Below are 24,718 nucleotides of genomic sequence, written 5' to 3' on the forward strand. Positions count from 1 at the left end.
GGGAAAATAAATAATATAGTCTTGAGAAATAATTTGCTGGTTTTTTTTTTAGATTTTTTTTTCAATGTTTTTATTTATTTTTGGGACAGAGAGAGACAGAGCATGAACGGGGGAGGGGCAGAGAGAGAGGGAGACACAGAATCGGAAACAGGCTCCAGGCTCTGAGCCATCAGCCCAGAGCCTGACGCGGGGCTCAAACTCATGGAGCACGAGATCGTGACCTGGCTGAAGTCGGACGCATAACCGACTGCGCCACCCAGGCGCCCCTGCTGTTTTTTTTATTAAAATAGACAAAACATAGGCTGTCAGTTTTTAGTGTTAACATGTTAATGGAGAAATAAAATGTCATGAATAATCCATACAAGTATATAATTCAAAATGTACATAAATATGACATGGTCATACTTCTTCCCCTTTTGGGTGAATATAATTAATTCATTTCAATAATCTCATTTTGATTAACACAACACAAAATCACTTTTCTTTATCCCAGAATATCAGAGATAGTAGAGAAGAAAGCTGGTAGGTGAAAGCACTTTATCACTTGAATTTAGCCTACAGAAGCCAGATTTAACACAATTTAGGTTTGGCTCTAATCACAATGATACCAATTTAGCAGCGAAACTGGTAGTACGTATATATAGGTCTGTATTTCATGGTTCTATAGTTAAAGGTCTGACGTATGTTATATTTGCCTATAATTTACTATGAGATCCTGGCTATCCTATATGCTCAAGTTTTAAATGATCTCAAGTAAGTTGACAGAGATTTACTTAGATCCTGTCTTTAAATTTTAGAAGGCACTCTTGATAATATAAAGCACTGTTTAAGACATGGTGTTAGGACAAAAGCCCACAGTTCTCTAAAGTGAATTACCTACTGCAGCACTGTAAATGCCACAACTCAAGAGAAATGGGTCATTATAAACATGTTCTTTCATGAAGTGTCTCTAATTCTTCAATAGTTCCTGAACCAGCAATTTTGTTATTTGCATTTCAAAACAGAGTTGTAACAGTACAATTGAAATTCCTACAGGTCTGAATCTGCTATAGAAAAGGCTTTGTAGCCCCAGAAATGGTTAGCTTAGCCATGCAAACAAAACAGGCTCTTGACCCCAAGGACTTCCACTCTTGTAGGTAAAATGGTATCCCGTAGACACACACCATTCTGATGAAAATCAGTCCCATGTCATCTCACAATTTAGCAGCCTCATGAGTCTTTTATTACCTAAAGATTTAAGAGCAAGCTGTTGAGGAAATGTACTATACCTTCACACTGTCTGTTTTTCATGTTTCTCTGAAATCCAGGCTTACAGCGACAAAAAACAGATGTTTTTATTTGATTACAATATGCATCATCTCCACACGGATTCACATTATCTTCACAGGTATATTCAGCAGGAGCTAGGATTTAAAAATACCATCAAAACTAATATAATTCTAATTCCTGAAGTGGGAGTTTACTTTTTTCCTTAATTTGAAATTACGTTTATTATTCCATAGATAACTCTTCTTGAATTTATAAGATTATGATCTTCTCTTTATATAATCCCTTATTTCTTATACAGGTATAGAAGCAGATAAAAAACTGAACTCATTTATATTAAATATAGTTTAGGCCAAACTGTCAATAGCTGATATTTATAGCTGTAATTGAAGTACACTACTATGTAAAAGGAAGTCAAGAGTCAATATTTCTAATGACAAGTTATCACTGCAATGTTATGATATATGAGTACTACATCCTTCTCTAGGAATCAAATGGTTTCCTAGAAGCTACCTAAAGATGTGGGCATTGATTGCTAACCTAAATTTAGTACTCAGGAATTCGGTCAAGGGTACTACCATGTTACTGAAGCAAGTATGCTAAATCATCAGTTCTTAAAATTTTTTTTCGCTTGAAAATATATTCAAGGAGGAACATGCTCCAGTGGTTGTGGACTGTTAAAAAAGTCAGGGCAGACCATGTGTTATTTGTAATTCCAGCATAGTAGTTGCAATTTCATAGCTTTATCTCCAATTCCAGAAAACTTTTTTTTTTTTTAAGTAGGCTCTACAGCCAGAATGGAGTCCAACCTGGGGCTTGAACTCATGACCCTGAGATGAAGACCTGAGCTGAGATGAAGAGTCAGACACTTAACTGACTAAGCCACCCAGGCACCCTTCCAGAAAACATTTTAGAATGCAAATAAATGAGAGGAAAATTATCATGAAAATAATGTTGAATTAGCTCTATTTTATTTACATATATCAAATAATTTTGAAATATGAGAACTTTACTTATGAGAATTGTAACCATTATTCATCCCACTGATTCTTGAATATTTTATAATTAATTGAGGTACACCAGTAGACTTAGACCTCAGTTGAGATATATGTGACCATATCCTGGTGGGTATTGTTTCATCACTGAGTGAGGAATAATTCAGATGCATAATGTGAAGAAATGAGACCCCATAATAGGAAGTATTTTATTACTTTTACGAGAAATCTGAATTTAGACTCATAAGTTTGGTTATTTTTCTTAATGTGGAAAATCATATATCAAATATCAAACACAAAAATAACCAAGGTCTAATAAGTCAAATATCATCACACTCTAAGACATAAAATGATAATGTCTTCTTTAAGAATAACTTGGCAATGGATTAAAATTTTAAAACATGGAATAAATTATTAAGACCTTGACCATCTTTCACTCAAATATTGTAAGAGGCAAAAAAATATTAAATTTATACTTTATAAAATAAAATATTAAGGAATATAGATTTATTTGCTGACATCAAAGTCTGTAATTGGATATTGAGATCTCAGGTTCAGTACTAACAAGGATAGTCATTCTAAAATCAACTTCGTCCATCTCATGCTTTCTGATATTAATTTAACTGGCATTCTAAGGCTGCTTTGGCAAAGGCTTACAAAAAAAAAAAGGCATCAAGTAAGCCTTTGAAAACAGTATTTTGTTACACCAGTAAAGAAAATTTTAGTCATGTTGAAGTAGAAATTGAACTTGAATGTTGCTACACTTTAACAGAAAATAAACTCACTTATTCTGCAGCCTTGTTCATCTGAACCATCTCCACAGTCATCAAGTTGATCACACTGGAGGTCCATGGGGATACATTTTTTATTATTGCAAGCAAACTCATCTTTTTTACATGGTCTTGCTTTGTATGTAAGCTTACCTATAAAGTCATTAAAAATTATTAGTGCTTCAAAGAATAAAAACACATGTTTTAAATCATTTTTAAGTTTATTCATTTATTATTTCTGAGAGAGAAAGAGAGAGAGAGAGCACAAGTAGATGAGGGGCAGAGAGAGAGAGGGAGACACAGAATCCAAAGCAGGCTCTAGGCTCCTCACTGTCAGCACAGAGCTGGATGCAGGGCTCTGAAACTGTGAGATCATGACCTGAGCCAAAGTCAGGTGCTTAACCAAATGAGCCACCCAGATGCCCCCAAAACAAATTTATTGAGTAAATTAACAGGTTCTTACTAAACACTATGAAAAATATGGCTCCATGATCATTTATTTGAAGCTCGTAGGCCAAATAGAAAGATTCTGAAATTCTGGACTTTCAGAAAAATAACAGTTCATTCACCCTGTAATAAGTAACGCTGTATTTCCACAAGAAAATGTTTGAATTTCACCCTAAATGGGACTTTCTTTTTAAAGTAATACAAACTTCCTCAGACCAGTTCCAGTCAGGGTTTGTCACAAAATCATTTTGCTGCATACATTAGTAAAGCCTTTGGTTTTAAGAGTTTTGTTAATTTCACAACTGTGAAGAAAAGATTGTGTATACAGACATACAATCTTTGTTAGTACTCTCCCCTCCAGGAGCTATTTAACAGAGAACCTTTTGAAACCACCATGTTTTTTCTCTCTTGCAGTATTTTCTGGAATAAAGTATGTATAACCAATAGAGATTTACAGACTAGCAGAGACTTTGCATAAAGCCACATAGCTCTACTATTCAAATGAATGTTAGCAGATTATTTTCATACCTTGTCAGAAAAGCAAGTGTCTGAAAAAAAATACCCTCAGACATGCCACATGGAAAATACTTCGTTTTAATTTTTTGAGCCCCCAAACCATTATATTATCTTATAGCTGTCACTGAATCAATTATTTCACATTAAATGGATTTACCACCACAGTGATCTTCATCGGAATTGTCCCCACAGTCATCAATCCCATTGCACATTTGCTCAGGCTGCAGGCATATTCTGTTATTTCTACATCTGTGAGGTCTTGTGGGTGGGCAAAGAAACTTGGCTGAAAAAAAAAAAGAAAAAGAAAAAGCAGTTCCTTTGGGTCATGACTTACAATTCTTTTGTTTGTTTGTTTGTTTTGGTCTTTTTTTGTTATTTCTTTCTTTTGAAATCCATAATCTAGTTTTTATGAATATCTTTTGTTGTGGAAATTGCCTACATGCAGGTACTAGAAAATGTGTGATAATAGAAGCTATGATCCTAGTTATTTATATTAACTACAGAAAAGAGTACACAGCTGCAATGACATAAAGTAAGAAAAAGAGCCAAACTTCATGGTCTCATTTCCAGATGCCTTATCTTAGCTGACTTCACTTGGTGTACCAAATTAATTTATGCCTGCGGTTTATACAACATGGCAGGACACTTAGCTATTTGAAAGAGCAATTTCACACAGAAAAGAGCTTGAGCAAGCATATGTTACAGGTCCAAATTTGAAAATAGGTCATACAGTGAAAAAAATGTCCCAACAATACTATAACTGTGTTCCTTACTCTGTGTTTCTGTACAGAAATGTGTGAATATGTATTTGAGTCACATAGATGATCTTTGTTATTTATTTTTAATATGTCTGTATATATGTATCTGTGTGTGTGTGTGTGTGTGTGTGTGTGTGTGTGTGTGTGTGTGTGTAAAAGAGACAACAGTGAAAGCTGGAGAATTTTATCCTGTCCTATCCATCATTATCGAACTGAAGACTTCCACCCTTGGAGTAGGAAACATCTCTAATGACTCTTTATCTTTACATGTGGAATACTCCAGGGCTCTTTCATTGGTTTTCTGATCTTCTCACTCTTGAATTCTCTGCTGATCTTCTCATTCTCATGGATTTACTTGACACAATACCCTTCAAACTTTCAATTCACCATCTAATTCTAGTATCTCATAATTGATTATAGGATATCCCCTCAAGAATTTCAAATTCAGTAAGTCAAAACCCCATTCTTTATCACCTTCCCATTACTTCCTTCTCCCTGAGCATAAACTATGTGTTATTTCCATAGTTCAGTTAGTAGTACATCATAGCCACAGTCTGGGATTATTCTAAAGCATTCCACTTATTGACCTTCAACTCTTATTAGTCAACAGTCCTGCTGATACAGTCCCCAAACTTGCCTTCCTCTTTCCATGCATACCAGTTACAATACATTGGCTCTTCATTATCTCTTACAGAGAAAACTGAAGTAGAATCCTAAATGTCTTCATTTCACTGTCCAATGTAAGATCTTCCAAAAGATACCAGAAGAATCCACCTGACATATTAATCTGATCATCTCTTCCACAGTTATCCAGCACTTACAGAACAATATTTAAGATACTTTACATGGCATAATAGACTGATCATTACTTTGTCCCTGTCACTCCTACAGACTCATCCCTTGTATCTCTTAAAATTCCAGCAATATTACTTTATTAGCTCCTTAAATATGCCATACTCCTTCTTTCTTGACCTCCTTGGTTTAATTGAAATCTGGTTCCCACTCCAAGCATAGTTCTTCCCCTTTAGGTCTTTTAGCAATGCCTCTTAAATTACTCAAACCTCATATTATCTCATGTTTAAATACACCCTTAAGTTCCTAATTTAGCTTTCAGAAATTTGTTACATCATCACACTCTATTTAAAAAAAATAAAAACAAAAACTATTATGCATTTGATTATACATCTTTCTTATTGCCATTTTCTCATCAACCTTTATTGTAAACATCACCCCCTCCCCAATTTACCAAAGACTGTAGCACCACCCTTGATAGTCATTGCTCTCCATCCAAACTCATTTCCACATCCTAGATGACATCAATATCCACATGAACAAACCGACCAATAGCTGTACCTCTTAGAGCCTTGAGTTTTTCATACCCAATGACCTTTTACTCTAATTCACCTAAGCCACCCACTGCCCTAGAAGGTTGTGAAGATTGGAAGATTTCAAGAAATTTCTCTTCTTAATTCAGTCAATGACATTTCCTGTTGCTTGCAGGTAAGAACACTCACTGATCCACATAAGTGCACCTGGATATACTGTTTCCTCCAATTGCTTCATTTACAAAGCTACTAATTTGAATGCTGCAAGTTCTGCCCACCACCTCTTACTTTCCTAACTTTCTAGTTCAACCATTAATATCCTTTTTCTGTCTAGGGTAAAACTTTAGCTCATTGATTTATCTACCTTTTCCTATTCTCCAATGTTTTTGTCTTACTTCCCTCTCTATTGACAGTTGATCCCATGCTCTTTGACAAATATTTACTGGTAACTTATTATACTTTTAACACTGTCCTAAGAACTTACTTAGAAACTCACTGTAGTACAAATAATCTGGATTATCTGGCCTTTTTCTCTTTTTCACACCATAGAATTCCATAATATTCATTGTTCCCATTCTATTCTGACTCTTTTTTATCCCATAGAATTCCATGGTATCCATTCTGACTCTCAAATTTATAACTCTAGACCAGCTTTTTAAACTTCAGAACCAAATATCTAGGGCCTACTTGAAATCTATACTTGAATGTCTCCTCAAATGTCTCTCAAACCAGGCTTTTAATCTTTACTTACAATACTGTTCCTCTTTCTATGTTTCCCATGTATTCAACGGTGCAAACAAAAACACCTTATACATTATACTTAGTAACTTCCTCTCCCTTGCCCCATATATCTACTCTATTATTTAATCCAATTTATTTTGTTTTTTAAACCACCTTCAGATCTGTGGTATATTTGCCATCATGTGCTATCATTATCTTAATCCAAGCTAACAGCATGGCCTGCCTAGAGTATAGCAATTATCTTACTTAAACTTGCACCTTTCTATCCAGTATTTGTAAAATATAAATAGGACTATAGAACTGTTCTGCTTAAAACGTTTTAGTATTCTTAATTGTTTTTAGGCTAAACCTAAAAATCCTTATAGAGATTTACAAGGTTCTAGACTCTTCTGTCTCTTCAGTTTCATCTGAAACCAATATCTACCTGTTCTGCAGACTCCAAGTACATGGATCTTTCAGTTCCTCCAGGAAGCTATGGATTGCTTTGCTTCAGGGTCTGTCTACATCTTGTTTCCTTTGTCTACAACATCGTGTCATCCACCTTCCCTCCACCCCATCCCTTTCACCTACTTGGCAATAATTTATCTCTCAGACTGTAATTCAAATGTTATTTTCCATAACCCAAGATTGAATAAAATCCCTCTGGGTCTATTCTTTTATAACTTACTCTACTTTTTTGTCAATGCATGTATCATCATTTGTAGCCATATATTTTTTTTAGATCATTTGAATCCCTATTCTACTAGATTCTCAGTTGTGTGAAGTCAGGGTCCATGTCTGTTTCTCTCATCATTATATTACTAAAAATAATAATAGTCTCTAACTTAAATATTTATTAAGTGAATGAATAACACTTTTCTTCACGCTGTTCATAATGTCTACAGTGTATTTTAGTTTGGATCCTTCAAAACTGTAGCTTTCTGAATTCCTCTTTATGTAGACTTCATCTTATTCCTCTCTATCTTACTTATACCTTTTACTTAATTCCACCATTTCTTGAAATACAATGTATGAAAATTACGATTTGTACAGTCAGATTAAGATCTTGTCAGAGAGAACCATGTGCTGCTCATTTTTTTTTTTTTAATAATCCCAATTACTTAGCACAGTCGCTGGTACATAACAGATTGATTCAATGTTTATACTGATGACCGAGGGGAATGTAAAAACATGCACAGAATCAAGCTGGATGTAGTTTAAGTTTTCCAGCAGCTGTCACTGAGACTCACTTCCTGGCCCTGAAAGTAGTCCTGGGGCTCTGACTCTGGAGCCTCACATGGTTAATTAGTTAGCGACCATTTGCTATTCTACTCACTAGTTGTGTGCGGAAGTGGAATAGACAATAGAAAAATAATTACATAAATATATACACATATATAATTTTATATATATACATAACTTATAAAAATAATAGGTTCTGGCTCGAAACTGGTAGATAAGTTTGTATTTTCCATATATTATAATTCAGACACAATATAATCTCTAGTGATTCTCTAGAATCCATTTTGCAAGATTATGTAACACAAAAATTGAGACTTAGTTATGTCTCTCATCAGTTGTGCCTGCAGAGAACACTCTCCAAAAACTGTCATTTTTATGTTTTAAATCCCTTTAAAAATAAAGCTGTCTTCTTGTTTTGAAATTTTTATTCAATTGTAATGTCAGTATTCAATGTCATCATCCTTTCAAAAATATTGGTTTAACCTGGTGCACCAAACAGAACAAAGAATTTGAGTATGTATACTCACTCAGTCTATGTTTTCTTTAATTCACCTGATGTGCTACTTAATTGTATCCAAAGTAGTAGTATTTTTCTTTAAATTAGTGGTAAAATACATTTTTGCTGAGATTAGATACAAATAATAATAATAAGGGCTAAAAATTTCTGCTACATATAAGAAAATTGGACATTGATAGTTGTTGGTTGCGTAAATACGCTCTTGACAATTATCAGTTAAGAGTAACTTGAATTTGAAGAAACAATAACTTTTTTAGGATTTTCAGATTAAAATATTAAATAACTCCTAATTTCAGTTCCCCGCCTACATCTAAATATATATAAAAATCTATTAATATATTTATATTTATAACATAGAATATATATGTATAAATAATATATATTTTAATATATTTAAATATAATGATATATTTACATGTTAAAAATATTAATATATTCACATATTATCTTCATATAGATCTTCCTTCTCTGAACAACCTTGGTCTCAGTAGTGGGTAACTTGTGGAACTACATGATTTTATTATTCACATTTTTTCCATGTGGTTATCTGTCCAAAAAAAAAATGATTTAGCCTAAAGGACCACTTTGGTACAAAGCCGAAGTCTTCATATGAAACTTATACAGTTCAGACCATACCTATCTTTGAGTAGTGTTGACATGTGCAAGTTCAGATTTAAGAGGGTTCTCTGTAAATTCATCAGCTGTTGGACAGGGTAATCTCTTATTGCCTGAACAAAAGCTGTATCTGTGGTTTTACTTTATCTACCTAACCACAGGATGGCAGACTTTGTGGTTCGCCTCACCACTTCATTGATTCATGCCAGTGCATTCGATTCAGAGATGAGAGTAAAATCTAGACCCATGTGAAATGCCATACCACACATATCAGGGGCTTCATCTGAGTTGTCTCCACAGTCGTCTTCTCCATCACACACCCAGAAATGTAGTTTGCAAAGGGAATTATTGCAGAGAAACTCATCTGCTCTACATATATTTCCTCCTTTATTTTAAAACAAAACAGAAAAAAAGACACAGAAATGTAGCATAATTAATGCCAGTCAGCAGGACACATATTCCTGTAATTCTTAGCATAGTATCTAGTTTCTCATTTCCTTACACTTTTTCCTGTATAGTACTAGGGATAAGCAGTATCCAAGATTTTTTTTTAGTTACTCATGTTTAGTTAACTTTTCAAAACAATCTGATGTTACCAAGGCATATCATAGTTCCTTTAGAAAATACTGATAAGATGGTAGAAGGAAGTTTTCTTAAGTATAAATTATCTTATATTTCACATAATTTTTATGTTACTGTAGAGAAACTTAGGTTTTAAATAGTATTAGTTTTAATTATAAAAATTGTGTTGTTTTGGAAAGAAAAGACACTTTTAAAATTTTTAGATAATTCAGCTGTATCTGGAAACTGACAAACTGAATTGCTAAAAGAGAGAATAACCAATAAAAAGTTTTGAAGTCACAGAAAAATAATTATGTTTATAACAGAAGCTGGTGATGTGGTGAAATATTATAGTCATCCTGGTAAAAACTGTGCAATAGTGTAGTGACTTTTTTGTGTATTTTGTAAATGTTTGCATTTTTTCTCTTTTCACAATTCAACAGAAAGCATGAAGAATGCAAGGATATACTCACTCAAAATTAAGTATATTTATCACATACAAAGGAACCAAAATAGTAACAATTTTGGAGGGAATAATAAGGCTGGGTCTGTGAAGGTCAAACAGCTCATCTTGTTGAGTTTTGACTCGCATACACATCTTTAATAATTAACTTACAGTAGCAAAGATTTAACTTAACAAATGACAGAACAAGATTTGGATTTTAGTGTAATAACAGCAGCTACAGTGTGGAGAACTTGGAAATGAAGGTAGTGAGAGTAAAGCCAAGGCTGGAGGAAAAAGACCAGTTTGAAGAGGTGTTGCAGAAGTACAGAACTCGATTTCGAACTAGCTTCTGTTGAACTGTTGAAAGTGCTTCGGGAAGTAGAATCCTCAGGCTCTGATGGCTAAATAGATGAGGGTGGTGAGGAGAGTGAGTAGTGAAACACAGCACTCAATTTTTGGCTTATCTGGGGCATTTGGTGACTGTCGGTGTTGTTTAAAAAAAACATAAACAAAGGAATACAGCAGGAAGAGCAAGCTTACTAGAAATAATGACACAATTCATGTAAAGTACTAGTAGGACAAGCATATAGTGATATTTAGTAGGATAGTGGATAAATGTGTTGAAATATAGGATAGGTTCTAAGCTGTAAATATACAACTAGGGATGATCAGAATGTAGTTGTTATTTGGAATTTAGAACAAAACAGAGATCAGCATTTAAAGATTGGATAAAGGGGTGTCTGCAAAAGAGGCTGAGGCTAGTTAGCCAGAGTGGTTGGAGAAATACCTAAAAAGTGTCTCAACAAGAAGGTAGTAATTAGCACATGTATATAATGCTAAGAGAGGAGGTCCAATGAAGTGGTGGTGAATTTAATGAAATGTTTGTGGTTGGTTAATATTAGACGAAGAAATAGTAGGTACCGTAACCATCCATCCCTTTCTAGGAGTTTGCCCTTGAAGGGAAGGAGGAGAGGAGAAGGCTAGGTGATTAAGAGCCTAGTAGCTTCTGTGGAGTAAAACTGATATCTGATATACTTAAGTGCTTCTGAAAATAATTCAGTAGACAGAGTAAGCTTGAGGATACAGAAGAGAGAAAAGGTAATTGATATAACAAAGTCCTTGAGAATCCAGGAAGTGTGAAGGATTTGAGACCTAAAGTATCTACCTTATACTAGAGGTGTAACAGGTCTTCCATTTCAAGAGGAAGGAAGAGGGATAAGGCTAGGCTAGGCACAGCTATAGGTAGATTTGTTAATTTGGTGAACAGATATTGAATAAAGCTCAAAATTTTTATTATTTCTGTGAAGTAAAGGTGAGGAGGAAATTCAACTTGTTAAAAACTTCGTATGTTTGGTGTGCCTGAGTGGCTCAGTTGGTTAAAAGTCTGACTCTTGATTTCAGCTCAGGTCATGCTCTCATGATTTCTGAGATCGAGCCCTGCATCAGGCTCTGTGCCAGCAGATTCTCTCTGCCTCTCTCTGCCCCTTTCCTGCCCCTGTGTGTGCACACAATATTTAAATATTTTTATTAAAAAAATAAATAAAAACTTGATATGGTTAATGGTATACAGATGATTAGAGAAATATAGGATGATTGCTTAGAATCTTAAGTAATAGTTGAAGCTGAGATCAAGACTTTGTAGTGATGTCAATCTGAACAGTCCTAAGAGTTTCCTGCAAAAATGTTTAAGAACTGGCACAACCTACATTGGCATCTCTGAGGACTAACAAACTGTATAATAGGGAAAAACATAAGTCCATGGTAAGTCCACGATGGTGAGTATCACCATGTGAGACTGACAACATAGTATCTGACACTGGGGTGCCCCTTTCGTTCAACTTCTGCAATACTCAAATCTAAAATGCCCTAATTCTAACAGTAATTTCAAGTATCAAAACCCATGCAAGCAAATATATTTAACAACTATCTGAAAACAATAAAAAGATAACATGTACGGTGTTTAATACTGAAGAAACTTAAAATATGAATACCGATACAAAGTAAGTGCTTAATTCAATATCAAAATTCATAGAATGTGAAAGTTATATTCGTTCAGAATAAAGATTCTCAAGACTAAATCTCATTGCATGTTCCATTTTACAATGGATTATATTCAAACAAAATTTGTGAACTCTTGACATCCTCTGATTCTTTTAGAAAATTCTATTTGTAGCACATCAGTCTTGTTAAAAAGAAAAAAAAAATGATTTCCCAAAGGTATCATATTAGATAATATTATAATTTGCCCCATAAAAGTGTTGGGCATATTACTATTTTTATGAAGAAGAAGAGAAATGTAAATGAAATCACAGTTGTAATAGTAAGGCAAAGGTTTTGTAATAACTTACTAAAGCCTTGCTATTATACCATGAAGAATTTGCATTAAAAAATGCATCATGGGGCTACCATGACACCCTGAGTCTAACATAAAATGCTTATTTTGAAATGGCATGAGGCAAATATAAGCAAAAAAAGAGGTATAATTTAAAGAGATTAGCTGTATCAAAATTCCAGTTTCCTAGTCTTTAGTCATGTTCTTATTCAGCACAACAGGAGGTTATTAGAAAATATAAATATAAATATATATATATAAGCTTTTGGCAGGTTCATAGAAATCTGACCAGGCACATCATCACAGAAAATAAACATCTAGAGTTCCCATTTTAATTTGGGTAGAGGGAAGGTTTAACATATGAAAATATTTTATAATTTTCATAAATAGTTAACACATTTTTGAGCTGATGATAACTAAAAAGAATAATTCTCAACTTTGCCGACTAAAATTGCTAAGGAAAGCAAAGTTTGGGAGCTCAAGCCAAAAAAAAAACCCAAAAAACAAAACAAAACAAAACAAAAAACAAAACCCACCAAGTTTCTGTGTTTTATCTTTAAATATATGAACGTTGCTTTTAATTCCACAGTATTTGGGGGTTCGTCTTTTTAAAGTAAACCAGTAAAATGGATTCACTTGGAAAATGTTTCATGTTTGTCCTGCATCTTGCCTTCCAGCCCCCAACACTTAGTTCATGTGTCAGGTTTTGGGATGAATGGAAGGCTGATTTAATAGCAGAGAGATTTATTTTGGCATTTCATTTCCTCAGTGCCTTGAAGTACATCTATCCAATACCTAAACCACTTCCTGGAAGTAAAATACTAGAAATCTGAACTTGATCATGCTTTAAGGTACATCCATACAGGATCAAATATTTTAACCATCAAGATAATTCACTGGAATTTATCTAGCAGCAAAGAAACCCAAGAAAAGTTAGAAACATTAGTGTGGAGGGAAGGAGAGCTTTGACACATTTCTAAATGATTGAATTAAAGGTCCTCAACTCTTTTTTAATCAGTAGGCTTAAACTTTTAGGAGGGTCATTTTAAATCTAAAAGGCAAGTCAGATTTCAAATTCTATACTGCTTTTTTTTTAACTGTAAGGTTTGATTTTTAACCTTGAATTCTTTGTTCAAAGAAACATTTCTAATGAAATTTTAATATTAAAAAAAAGATAAATCCTGACAGGATTGCCCTCACACACACACACGCACACATGCACATTCACTTATTTTCCAGATATTCTTACAGGTCTTGGAGACATTTCACTGTGATTGGATTTGTTAGTACAATAAATGAGCACAGAAACTTTCCTACAGGTAAGACAAGGAATTAGATCTCTTGATTCTCATTTCAGTAATTCTCTGTGTCTAATACATAGTGCAAATTCTACCACCATCTCCTTTTGAAAAAAAAAAACAACAACAACAACATTTGAAGACTCCTTAAAAGCTTTGGAAAACTTCTCATTATGCTTAAAATTGGAACTAAATTCTATAGCATGAATCTTCAATTACTTATAGTTCCCAAACACTTAAACTTTCTCTCACCTATGAGACTTTGTGCATAATGATCCCACTACCTGGAATCTATTTCCTCATTCTGTTTGCATACCTAATTTTTTACATTAAGAAACTCACATTCCAACAGGGGAAACAGTCAACTAATACAGAAGTAATTATATTAGAAAGAAGAATATAATAACAAGTATGCAATTAAAGCGTTGCTAGGGAAACTCCAGAAGAGAATGAGATTTGGTTGAAGACAGTAACAACTGAATGGACTTAAAAGGAGAGATATAATTCTTATTGGCAAAGGTATTGGGATGGCAGAAATAGTAGAGGAATCCAGAGAGATGTTGAAAAGCATGGAAGATGTTGCTAGATTTATTCTTTGATTTGGCTAGGATATATGATACATAAAGAGAAATAATAGAGTATAAGAGTAGGAAGATAAAACAGGATCATTCTCTTGTAACACTGACTGCCATATTTGTAAGTAACCAGGAAGGAGCTTCAAGTAAATATTTACATAGTCAGAGTTACACTTCAATAAGATGAACCTGGCAGCAGTGAGCAGAATGTATTGGAGTTGACTTCCATGGTAGTATATATGCCCAGGCAGGGCAGGAAGCAATGAGAGAAACAGCCAGACTGGTGATAGAGACTGAAATTAAGGGAATGGAGCTTAATAGCTAGAAAATGGAAAATGATGAGTAACTTAATTGTCCCAAAGTCTTAGAATATGACTGTATTTAAGACCTTTTGGTGCCAGAATGTCTACAATGTTTGATGTCTCTAAATTGGAATGTGAATGTGAGAACTTAACCAAAAGTAGAAACAGCTATTAAGGAAGTCTAACCTTTTATGGCTCTATATAATGCACTGCAGATTCCAAATGAGAACTAGGATTTCTTCTCCTGAATATTACAACACTTTATCAGATTTGAGATGGAGATCTTAGCAAATCATAAAGGTTTGATCTAATATTAAAGGAAATGGAGGGCATTTTTTCTTCGAATGACTAGATATTTATAGAAGTAAAATTTTATTATTTTCTTTTTTAAAAAAGCTTTTATTTAAATTCCAGTTAGTTAACATACAGTGTTACATTAGTTTCATGTGTACAATGTAATGATTTAACACTTCCATACAATACTCAGGGTTCCTTACAAGTGCCCTCCTTAATCCCTATCACCTACTTGACCCCCCTGCCACCCCCCCCCACTCCCCTCTGCTAATTATCAGTTTGTTCTCTATAGTTAACAGTCTGTTTCTTGGTTTGATTGTATCTCTTTTTCTCCCCCTTTTGTTCATTTGTTCTATTTCTTGAATTCTAAATATGAATAAAGTCATATGGTATTTGTCTTTCCCTGACTGACTTATTTTGCTTAGCATTATACTATCTAGCTCATTCATGTTGTTGCAAAAGTACATTTAAACTGTATAAACCCTGAGCACATGTTCAAATGCCTTGCAGCCTACATCAGTATCTAGTATCATTTCTGTTGATGATACTCCAAATATTCCATAATGTAAAGTACATCAAGAGACTTTAATTTTTTTTAATGTTAATGTATTTATTTTGAGAGAAAGAGAGAGCATGCAAGAGCGTGAGCAGGGGAGGAGAAAAGAGTGAGAGGGAGAATCCCAAGCAAGCAGGCTGTTTTGCACTGTCCGTGCAGAGCCTGATGCGGGGCTCCATCTCATGAACTGTGAGATCATGACCTGAGCCCAATCAGGAGTCGGATGCTTAACCAACAGAGCCATCCAGGTGCACTCCTTGAGAGACTTTTGTAAGCAGGTTAAAAAAAAATTTTGCGTTTAAACAATGTATTTAACATTATTAAAATAATAAGAATTATGGAATTTGTGATCATTTTAAGGTTTGCCCCACAATTGTTTTTTTTTTTTTTTTTTGCTTTCCCTTCATTGACTCTAAAGTAGGAATAATTGCTGCTTTTATGTGGTGAATTACAATTAAAAAGTTGTTATCTGTCAGGAAATATTTTAACATAGCTAAAAATAATGTACTGCAAAATTAAAAGTTGTCTTCCAAACTGACAAAAAATGTAGGTCATTTTCTTAACCATATGACAAAAAGGAAATTTGGGGCACAACCTGCAGCTGTGTATCAGTATGTGTATGTGTAATATGGTATGCCATATGTTATTATTCTTTCATAGTAAGGCAGGCAACATGGAAGAGAAATGCACACCAAAAATACTTCTGTAGTAATGGCTACAAACGGTTATGTTCCCTGCATCCTTCTGCCCCTATCCCTGACCCAGCATCTAGTCCAAAGCCATGCTTGTGATAGGATGCAATAAAAACCTGCACTTTGGTTACCTTTGTCATATGAAAACTAACACTGCACTCTATCTGGAAATTATCCAGATTTTGCTTATCCAGAACAGGATATTATGTAATGAAATAAGAATGGGTAAAGAGAATCATTTAATGATCCTATTTTTTGCCTCTAACACACTATTGACTTGACACAGTATTTTAACCGCCACTCCCTTATTTACACACACACACACACACACACACACACACACACACACACACACACCCCTTACCTCTGTCACAGTTCTGTTCATCACTGCCATCCACACAGTCATGAATGCCATCACAAAGCCATCTAATTGGAATACAGTGGGCTTTATTTCTGCATCGAAACTGATCTTCCTTACACTCAGTCACACAGTCCATCTGTTCAAATACAAATAGGCACTGCAGTTTTCATTAATGATAATGATATAGTCACAGGAAAAACAAACATGCAGCTGACAATACCGGAGATTTATTACACTGTGGGCTTTCTTTTATTTTGACTTAATGAATATAACCCCTACAAATGACAATAAGATTTAGTATATGAACAGCACGCAGATTCGGGTATTTGCTGCAATTACTATATTCAATGTACTTGTCCTAAGATTTTAGACGGCTAAGAAACAAGGTTCTCTCTTTACTCTATTTTTATTACATTTGCTTTCCCGAACCTAATTCATGTAATTCAGAGATTTTAATCAAATGATAGATTTTACCTCATCTGAACCATCAGCACAATCATATTCTCCATTACATTTCAAAGATGCTGAAATACATCCTCGGCTGGCACATATATATTCACTTGATGAGCACGTAGGAGAATCTGAATATAATTATAAAGTTAAGACTTAAATTCACTAAAATGAATGATTGCTTTGATAGATAAAAACATATATAAGCATATAAAAAATTCATAGACAGTAATGAAAATAGTTTATATTTAAACTGTACTTAATATCTGATATTAAACATTTATTTAAAATGTGTTTCATAATATTATTGCATTTCATAAAATATATCTCAATGATGTAATAGGCTGTTCAGTAAGTTTTTAACTCACTAAAGACAGAAAGGAAGAAAAAAAAACCCTCTATATCCTCCTTCTCTTTAATTTTGAACAGTTAAATGAAGTTTTCATAATTTTAAATTAAATTATTTAAAAACAAAGGCTTCAAGTTGTTTTTAAAACTGTAGTGAGACTTAGTGACCCTTGGGAATGTTAATTTCTATATGCATTATATAAAGCTAAAAGTAGAAATCTTGGCATGGTCTCATAGACCCCATGGTATCTAGCTGGCTGTGTTGACATAAATGTCATATTTGCATAAGTTCTGAGAAGTATTTTTGTTTTGGGGTCTTAAACATGAATATATGCATAATTAACTGAGTCTATAGAATCTGAAGTATTCTTTTATGACATAGAAAATAAAAATAGCATGTGGATATTTAAACTACTATCAGTACCTAATCTAATTAATTGACATAGTAATTATGATTGCTGCCTTAGTCTCTGGGTTTGAGTTAGCTAGGCTTGCCTTCAAATCTCTGGTAGCCAAATGTACTTATATAATGGCTTTGCTTACTCCAAGGATGCTCAGAAGCTTTTTCTTAGAGTTTTAATTCCTTTTAATTGGCAGTGTTTGCCTAGAGATCTGTATTCATATGGAGTCTGAAGATAGGTCTATATTCAGTAAGAAAAAAGATCAATTAGCAATATCGACCACGGGCAGCAACATGTGTGTCCTGTATCTGCTACTGTCACCTAGGCTCTCAAAGTAATGCTTTTGTGGTTGTACATAGATCATAGCATGATTTTCTCCCAGTAATTCTTTTTTTGGTAAGATGATGCTATTACAATACCTAAGTATAAAAAAATTAAGTTTTAATGGCCATATTTCTAAGGCTATATTTAGGGGATAAAAACACACAATAAATTGGTTGTTTTTTCCCTGTACTCTGGTCTTGCTTCCTAATTTTATTTTGATTTTGGACCAAAATGCAAATAGAAATAATATGCTTTTTCTCAGCTGGTTTCATGTTGAAACTACTGCATTCTTTTCCATAACCTTAATGTCCATAACTGAAAACCTGACTTTTATTGCACTTACAGTTTCAACATATATCACTTTTTCATCTTGGAGGAACAATTCCAAATGGGGTGGAAAGACGGAGAAACCAGAAAATCAAATTTGGGAGTAATGCTTGGATCCCAAACATAGTAATTATCCTACGCTAAAACACATTCAAAACATACAAAGGGTACACTATTTAATTCACCTATAAGCCTATCTAAAATCTTATATCTAAAACATAGTCAGTATGTGTGTGCATTTGCCATTGTTTTCTCCTAATTACTGCTTAAAATGGTTTTATACCAAGTTAAAATATCAGCTACATTAACCACCACCTCAATCATTTTACCTGGCTCACAGTTTTTCTCATCTTCTCCATATTTACAGTCTTCATGGCCATCACATTTCCACTTTGCTGATATACACTGACCATTGGAACACTGGAACTGATCTTTGGAACAACTTGTTTCACAATTTCTCTGTCAAAAACCACATAACACAGTTAACATTAAATTTTTACACTGCCACAAATAAGAAGCTCAGATGGTCATTTAAGCCCACGGCTATATAACAAAACTATAACAATTTTCTATTTTCATTTGTCTCTGTAAGTCTTATGATGACTTACAGAGAAATGAGAAAAGAACATAGATCCTATGGTTCCATCACATCAATTACTCCGAGGAGATCATTTTCCAATAGACAGGAGGTCATGTAATTAATAACTATAGGTGACAATAAAGATCGTGGAGGAAATAAAGGGTTAAAAATTATCTCTAACAAGTACATCCAGTTCATTGGGAATGAGGTAGCAGGATGAAAGTGAAACAAAGAAGAATGAAGGCAAATCTGTTTTGTGTTGGCAAAAACTTCCTGCAGTGTCCTTCCTTTATCCTTCTTTTCATGCCTCTTCCTCAGTCCTTTCACAAACTAGTTGCTGTTCATAATCTTTCTCTCTTCCAACATTTGTTGCTAAAGAACCGTGACAGGAAATGTCACAATTGTCACATCTGCTAGTTTGCATATAGATTTTATTTGGAAGTCAAACAAGACAGTAGCTATACCTTTGGGAAACCTTTCGATTCTTTATGTGAGATCAATAAAAGGGAGCCAGTAGAAATTAAACTTCCTTGGGTCTGACCAGTCCTGTTGATATGGGATGCTCCAATGAAACGTCTTGCGGGGATGAGGTTTTTCTGTAAGTAATTTCTATTCTTGCCAAAAGATACTTGCCTGTTGCTTCGACAAAAGGTGTAACAGTCACAGCTTATGAAACTCTCACTAAGCGAACCATGTGGATGTGCTACTCCCTGCTTCTTCGCAGTGTCATCCCCATGTAAAGAAAGGGAGTTTACATTCTAAGTTCCTGTAATTTTCTCTTTGCCAACGGTACTTTAATTAGACTGCCCACTATACAATTCATTTTCTTCTTACTGCCTTTCTTCTTCCCTTCTTTTCTCAAGTATTGAGGGGTTACCAGGTACCAGAGTTTCTTAAATAGGAATCCAAAGGAAACTAAGATTTATTCCATGTATCTTTTAAACTCATAAACTAACAGGAAATACCATCCCCTAAACCAACAATTGCAATAAAATGCATCGACTGTCAAAATAAATAAGTGTAATTTTAATCATATGGATTCTCAAGGTTTTTATGAAAGGATTTATAGAGGAAGTTTAAACAGAAATGGAACTATTTAAGAAAAGGCTTTTCCTGTGTAAGGATAATTAGAAATGCCGTGCATCTGCAGTGTAAATCCTGTAATAGTAAATGCTGTAAAAGACGGAGAAACAGTCCATGCACTGGTCATGAGAAAGGGATTTTATATGTTTTGTTCACCACCTTACCATCATGTTCAGTATTATAACTGGGACATAATAAGCATTCAATAAAAACTGCCAATGTAATGAATGAATTAATGAATGATGTAGCATATGCAGAAAACAAGGAATATAAATTAAAATTTCACATAACTCAGTTCCAGTAGAATAAGGGTCGTGTTTGTCTGTATGATAGGCACCGTGTGTGTCTGTGAACCAAATATCTAATACTGCACCATGATTATAACAACTGCTCAGTATATTTGTAGAAATTAATCAAAGGTTATCCAGCAATAAAGTAATTTAAGTAAAATAGCTCAATAAACAATGGCACTGGTATATCTGTATTGGCAGCAATACAGAAAACATTACTTGTAGATATTTTTTCAATTATCAGAAGATTTCAATCAAGGATAAATTACAGTACAGTTGATGAGTATGTGTGTGTGTGTCTGTATTTGTGGGTTACTTAATTATTATTTTGGACTCAAAAGCTTAAAGGAAGAACAGAATAATGAACCTACGTGCCCATCATGCTTGTTTAACAATGACGAACACTTCACTATTCATGTTTCATACATCCTCCATTACACTTATTTATAGTCTGGACTATTTAACATAACAACAATAGTATCACAACATTCGCAATATCACAAAATTTGCCCAAATCCCTAAAGTTATTAGTCTAAAGTCTAATAACTTAGACTTACTCTAAAGTTATTTCCTATCAATACCTAAAATTTTCTCATTTTTAAAATATTGTTTGGTAAAATAACGATCTAAAAGAAGTCTATAATTTTGAATTTGGTTTGAGTTTCTTTAAATGAATAACTATTTCCCATTTTCCTAGGTGTATGTGTGTGTGTGTGTGTGTGTGTGTGTGTGTGTGTGTGTTCATTTGTTTGTTTTTCTAATGCTATTTACTACTTGCAGACAGACACTAGGTCATTTGTTCTACTGAATGTCCCACATTCCAAATTGGGCTGATTGAATCCTAAGAAGGATACCTTCGGAACATCTAAAGTGACTAATGAGCTTTTTGTTTCTTAAAAGTATTATTATACACACATGTATTTTTATACACTTATTATATTTCAATCCATTAAAGTCATTTTTCTTTCTATGTCCAAGCTGTCTCTTTCATTAGTAGAAACCCCTTCAATTATCTCCTATGTATTCGGGACACTATACTAATAGTCTTATTTTGGCTTAACAAGGTAGTAGTGACTCATTTTGTCAATTTCCTTTTCAGACCTATAAGTGGACATTTCTCAAAGGAGTTTTGTTTCCTTTAATAGGAAAATGGTATTTAGAGGCCACTGTATGAATGTTAAGGATAGTCTATAATGCTGAGATGTCACTGGTTTTAGAATTTTTAAGTGGCAGAGCTAAGAATTATATATTTTTAGAAAGAGAAAGATAAATAAAAATCTCCTACTGATATTTTTGAATTTAATATTACATAATTTTATTTACATTTTTTGTTCCTACATTTGTATCTCCTTTCTTTTACCTCAAACTTTTAAGTGCTAATAATATGAAAATAACTAAGCATTTGATCTACCCTACTCAGGGTATATGAGTTTCAAATTAGCAAAACCAACATTATTAATAACAAGCATATGAACACAGTTTAAGATTCCTTTGCATTTCTTTTTGTCCTTACAATGCATTATACTGGATGTAGAGCCCAAATACTATATTTTAAAGTCACTTTAAATATTTCTTCTCTGGGAATTAATTACTCAATCTCTGTATGCCACTGATGTGATACACAATTATGCTATTCCGAGTGTTTATTATTATTATTTATTATTATTATTATTATTGTTTTGGCCGTAATGAACAAGCTAATTATATTATCAGTTAACATCCTTACAAAAACTAATCCTCACAATTTTTTATTCCTAAATTGAGAGTACCCTGTATGTAATTTGGTTGTCTAGCCATTTGTTTGTTCCTTTGTTTGTTAGTCAATTCAACCTGTAATTCTCACCTTTAGAAAGAAAAGAGGAATCAACTGCCTATAGTGTTAGACACTTCATTACTTATAAAGACCACCTTTTTTTTTTCAATATATGAAATTTATTGTCAAATTGGTTTCCATACAACACCCAGTGCTCATCCCAAAAGGTGCCCTCCTCAATACCCATCACTCACCCTCCCCTCTCTCCCACCCCCCATCAACCCTCAGTTTGTTCTCAGTTTTTAACAGTCTCTTATGCTTTGACTCTCTCCCACTCTAACCTCTTTTTTTTTCCTTCCCCTCCTCCATGGGTTTCTGTTAAGTTTCTCAGGATCCACATAAGAGTGAAACCATACGGTATCTGTCTTTCTCTGTATGGCTTATTTCACTTAGCATCACACTCTCCAGTTCCATCCACGTTGCTACAAAGGGCCATATTTCGTTCTTTCTCATTGCCATGTAGTACTCCATTGTGTATATAAACCTCAATTTCTTTATCCATTCATCAGTTGATGGACATTTAGGCTCTTTCCATAATTTGGCTATTGTTGAGAGTGCTGCTATAAACATTGGGGTACAAGTGCCCCTATGCATCAGTACTCCCGTATCCCTTGGGTAAATTCCTAGCAGTGCTATTGCTGGGTCATAGGGTAGGTCTATTTTTAATTTTCTGAGGAACCTCCACACTGCTTTCCAGAGTGGCTGCACCAATTTGCATTCCCACCAACAGTGCAAGAGGGTTCCCGTTTCTCCACATCCTCTCCAGCATCTATAGTCTCCTGATTTGTTTATTTTGGCTACTCTGACTGGCGTGAGGTGATATCTGAGTGTGGTTTTGATTTGTATTTCCCTGATAAGGAGCGACGTTGAGCATCTTTTCATGTGCCTGTTGGCGATCCGGATGTCTTCTTTAGAGAAGTGAAAGACCACCTTTAAGAAAGTTATTTTGGTTCCCTAGGGGCATTACCATGAAAATGTCTGTAATGGAGGTCTATCCAGCCATCAAAGAACTACATCCATGAACTTAGGGCATGAGATAAATGGTGTTAATAAGGACATTTACTTTCACTTGAATAAGATTTTGGAAAATAAGTGTTTGATTCTGTATATATACCTTGGATGTCTAGTGAATAACATGGAAGATGCAATTATAAGCCTTAAACAGTATATCTCCACCTCTTGATGTTTCACAGATTACACAGGGGTGGTGAAACAGGTTTTAAAGAAAAAAAAAACTATTACATGGTATGGATGAGTTTATGTGAAAAGTATTTGACTGGGAAACATTTAGTATAATTTTTGAATAAATTGATACTAAGTAAAAATGTAGTTGGGCAGTAAGAATGTAGCTCTCCTATGAATTAAAAAAAAACTGAAAAAAGAATTTTGTTTGGACTTGTTTGTGACTAGCCCCATGCTATGTTTCAACTTCTCCTAAGAGACCTTTGCAACTCAAGGTTTAGGTTTTCTGGCCTTTGGGTGAGAAGTTAAATACATTTGTTTCCAGAATCTAGGCTCCTGAATGTGACTGGGGACTCTTCCAAGACAGTGTGAAAATGAAGAATTGTCAAATCTTAATACGAATACCCGCAGACTGGGAAAGAACTAGTTTGTAGTCTGTATGGGTTCTGTAAATAGTAGAGACCTACAGTGTCTCCCAAAGATGTAGGAAATTGGTGGATGACTAATGTTTGACCTGAAACACAGAAACCTCTACAGCAGCAGAGAATCTCTCTAGGCAAACCTATAGTTATTGGAAGGACCTTCATGAGGGGTAGGTGCTTATGTGTGTCAACCAGAGGAGCAGAGCTCTAGGGAGTCATTGTACCCTGGAAGGAGGCATGCTGGTCACTGAGGACAAGAAAACTAATTTTTCCTTTATTTATGACTAGGCTTGGTGTCACCAGTGTTGTGTTCCTGATATTAACATGGAAAATCATTAACAGAAACCCATGAAGTGACTCTTGCTGGACTTTTCTGTGATACTAGAGAGTAAAGGATTAGAGTTCGTTTTAGATTTGATTGAAAAAAAATATATATATAATCATGTGTCATGTATTACTTTTAAAGCTCCATGGAGTAATTAACAGCTGAAACACAAATACATAGATGCATAAATAATGAATTGTGTGAAGTATTACAAGTGTTAACACAATCTTAAGTTTACAGAATTATCCAGAGATATTTTACACTTTTTTCACTTAAACTGTGTGTACACAGACCTTATTATAAATGGATTGTGATTCATCATCTAAGCAAAGCTGAACCTGTGGTTTCATGAAAATTGATGACCCACATCAGAATCTATAAGACTGTATCTATTGAAGAAAGAGACTGGGGAGAAGAGACTGTTTAAAATGCATAAAAATATTAGTCTTGACTATAAATACTGCAGCAAATTTATGAACAAATTCACAGATGGCAAGGGCATCAGCTATAGGGAATAGGGTTTCCAAACATCCTATTCCCAACTCAGCTATTCACCACTTGAGGTAAAACAGACTATAAAGTTAAC

General features: G+C 34.2%; 1 protein-coding gene across 1 annotated transcript in view; it reads right to left on the bottom strand.

Annotated features, from left to right (window-relative positions):
- LRP1B (LDL receptor related protein 1B) overlaps positions 1–24,718 on the bottom strand; it is a 1,940,511-nt gene that overhangs the window by 133,159 nt on the left and 1,782,634 nt on the right. Inside the window, exons 71-77 of the mRNA XM_023259298.2 lie at positions 18,767–18,896; positions 17,062–17,168; positions 16,591–16,723; positions 9,434–9,556; positions 4,152–4,277; positions 3,047–3,184; positions 1,269–1,403 (exon numbers count right to left, since the gene is read on the bottom strand). Coding sequence (XP_023115066.2) covers positions 1,269–1,403; positions 3,047–3,184; positions 4,152–4,277; positions 9,434–9,556; positions 16,591–16,723; positions 17,062–17,168; positions 18,767–18,896 — 892 coding nt within the window. The remainder of the gene's footprint in view (positions 1–1,268; positions 1,404–3,046; positions 3,185–4,151; positions 4,278–9,433; positions 9,557–16,590; positions 16,724–17,061; positions 17,169–18,766; positions 18,897–24,718) is intronic.

The sequence above is a fragment of the Felis catus genome, chromosome C1, assembly GCF_018350175.1.
Source record: "Felis catus isolate Fca126 chromosome C1, F.catus_Fca126_mat1.0, whole genome shotgun sequence".
NCBI classification, from domain to species: Eukaryota; Metazoa; Chordata; class Mammalia; order Carnivora; family Felidae; genus Felis; species Felis catus.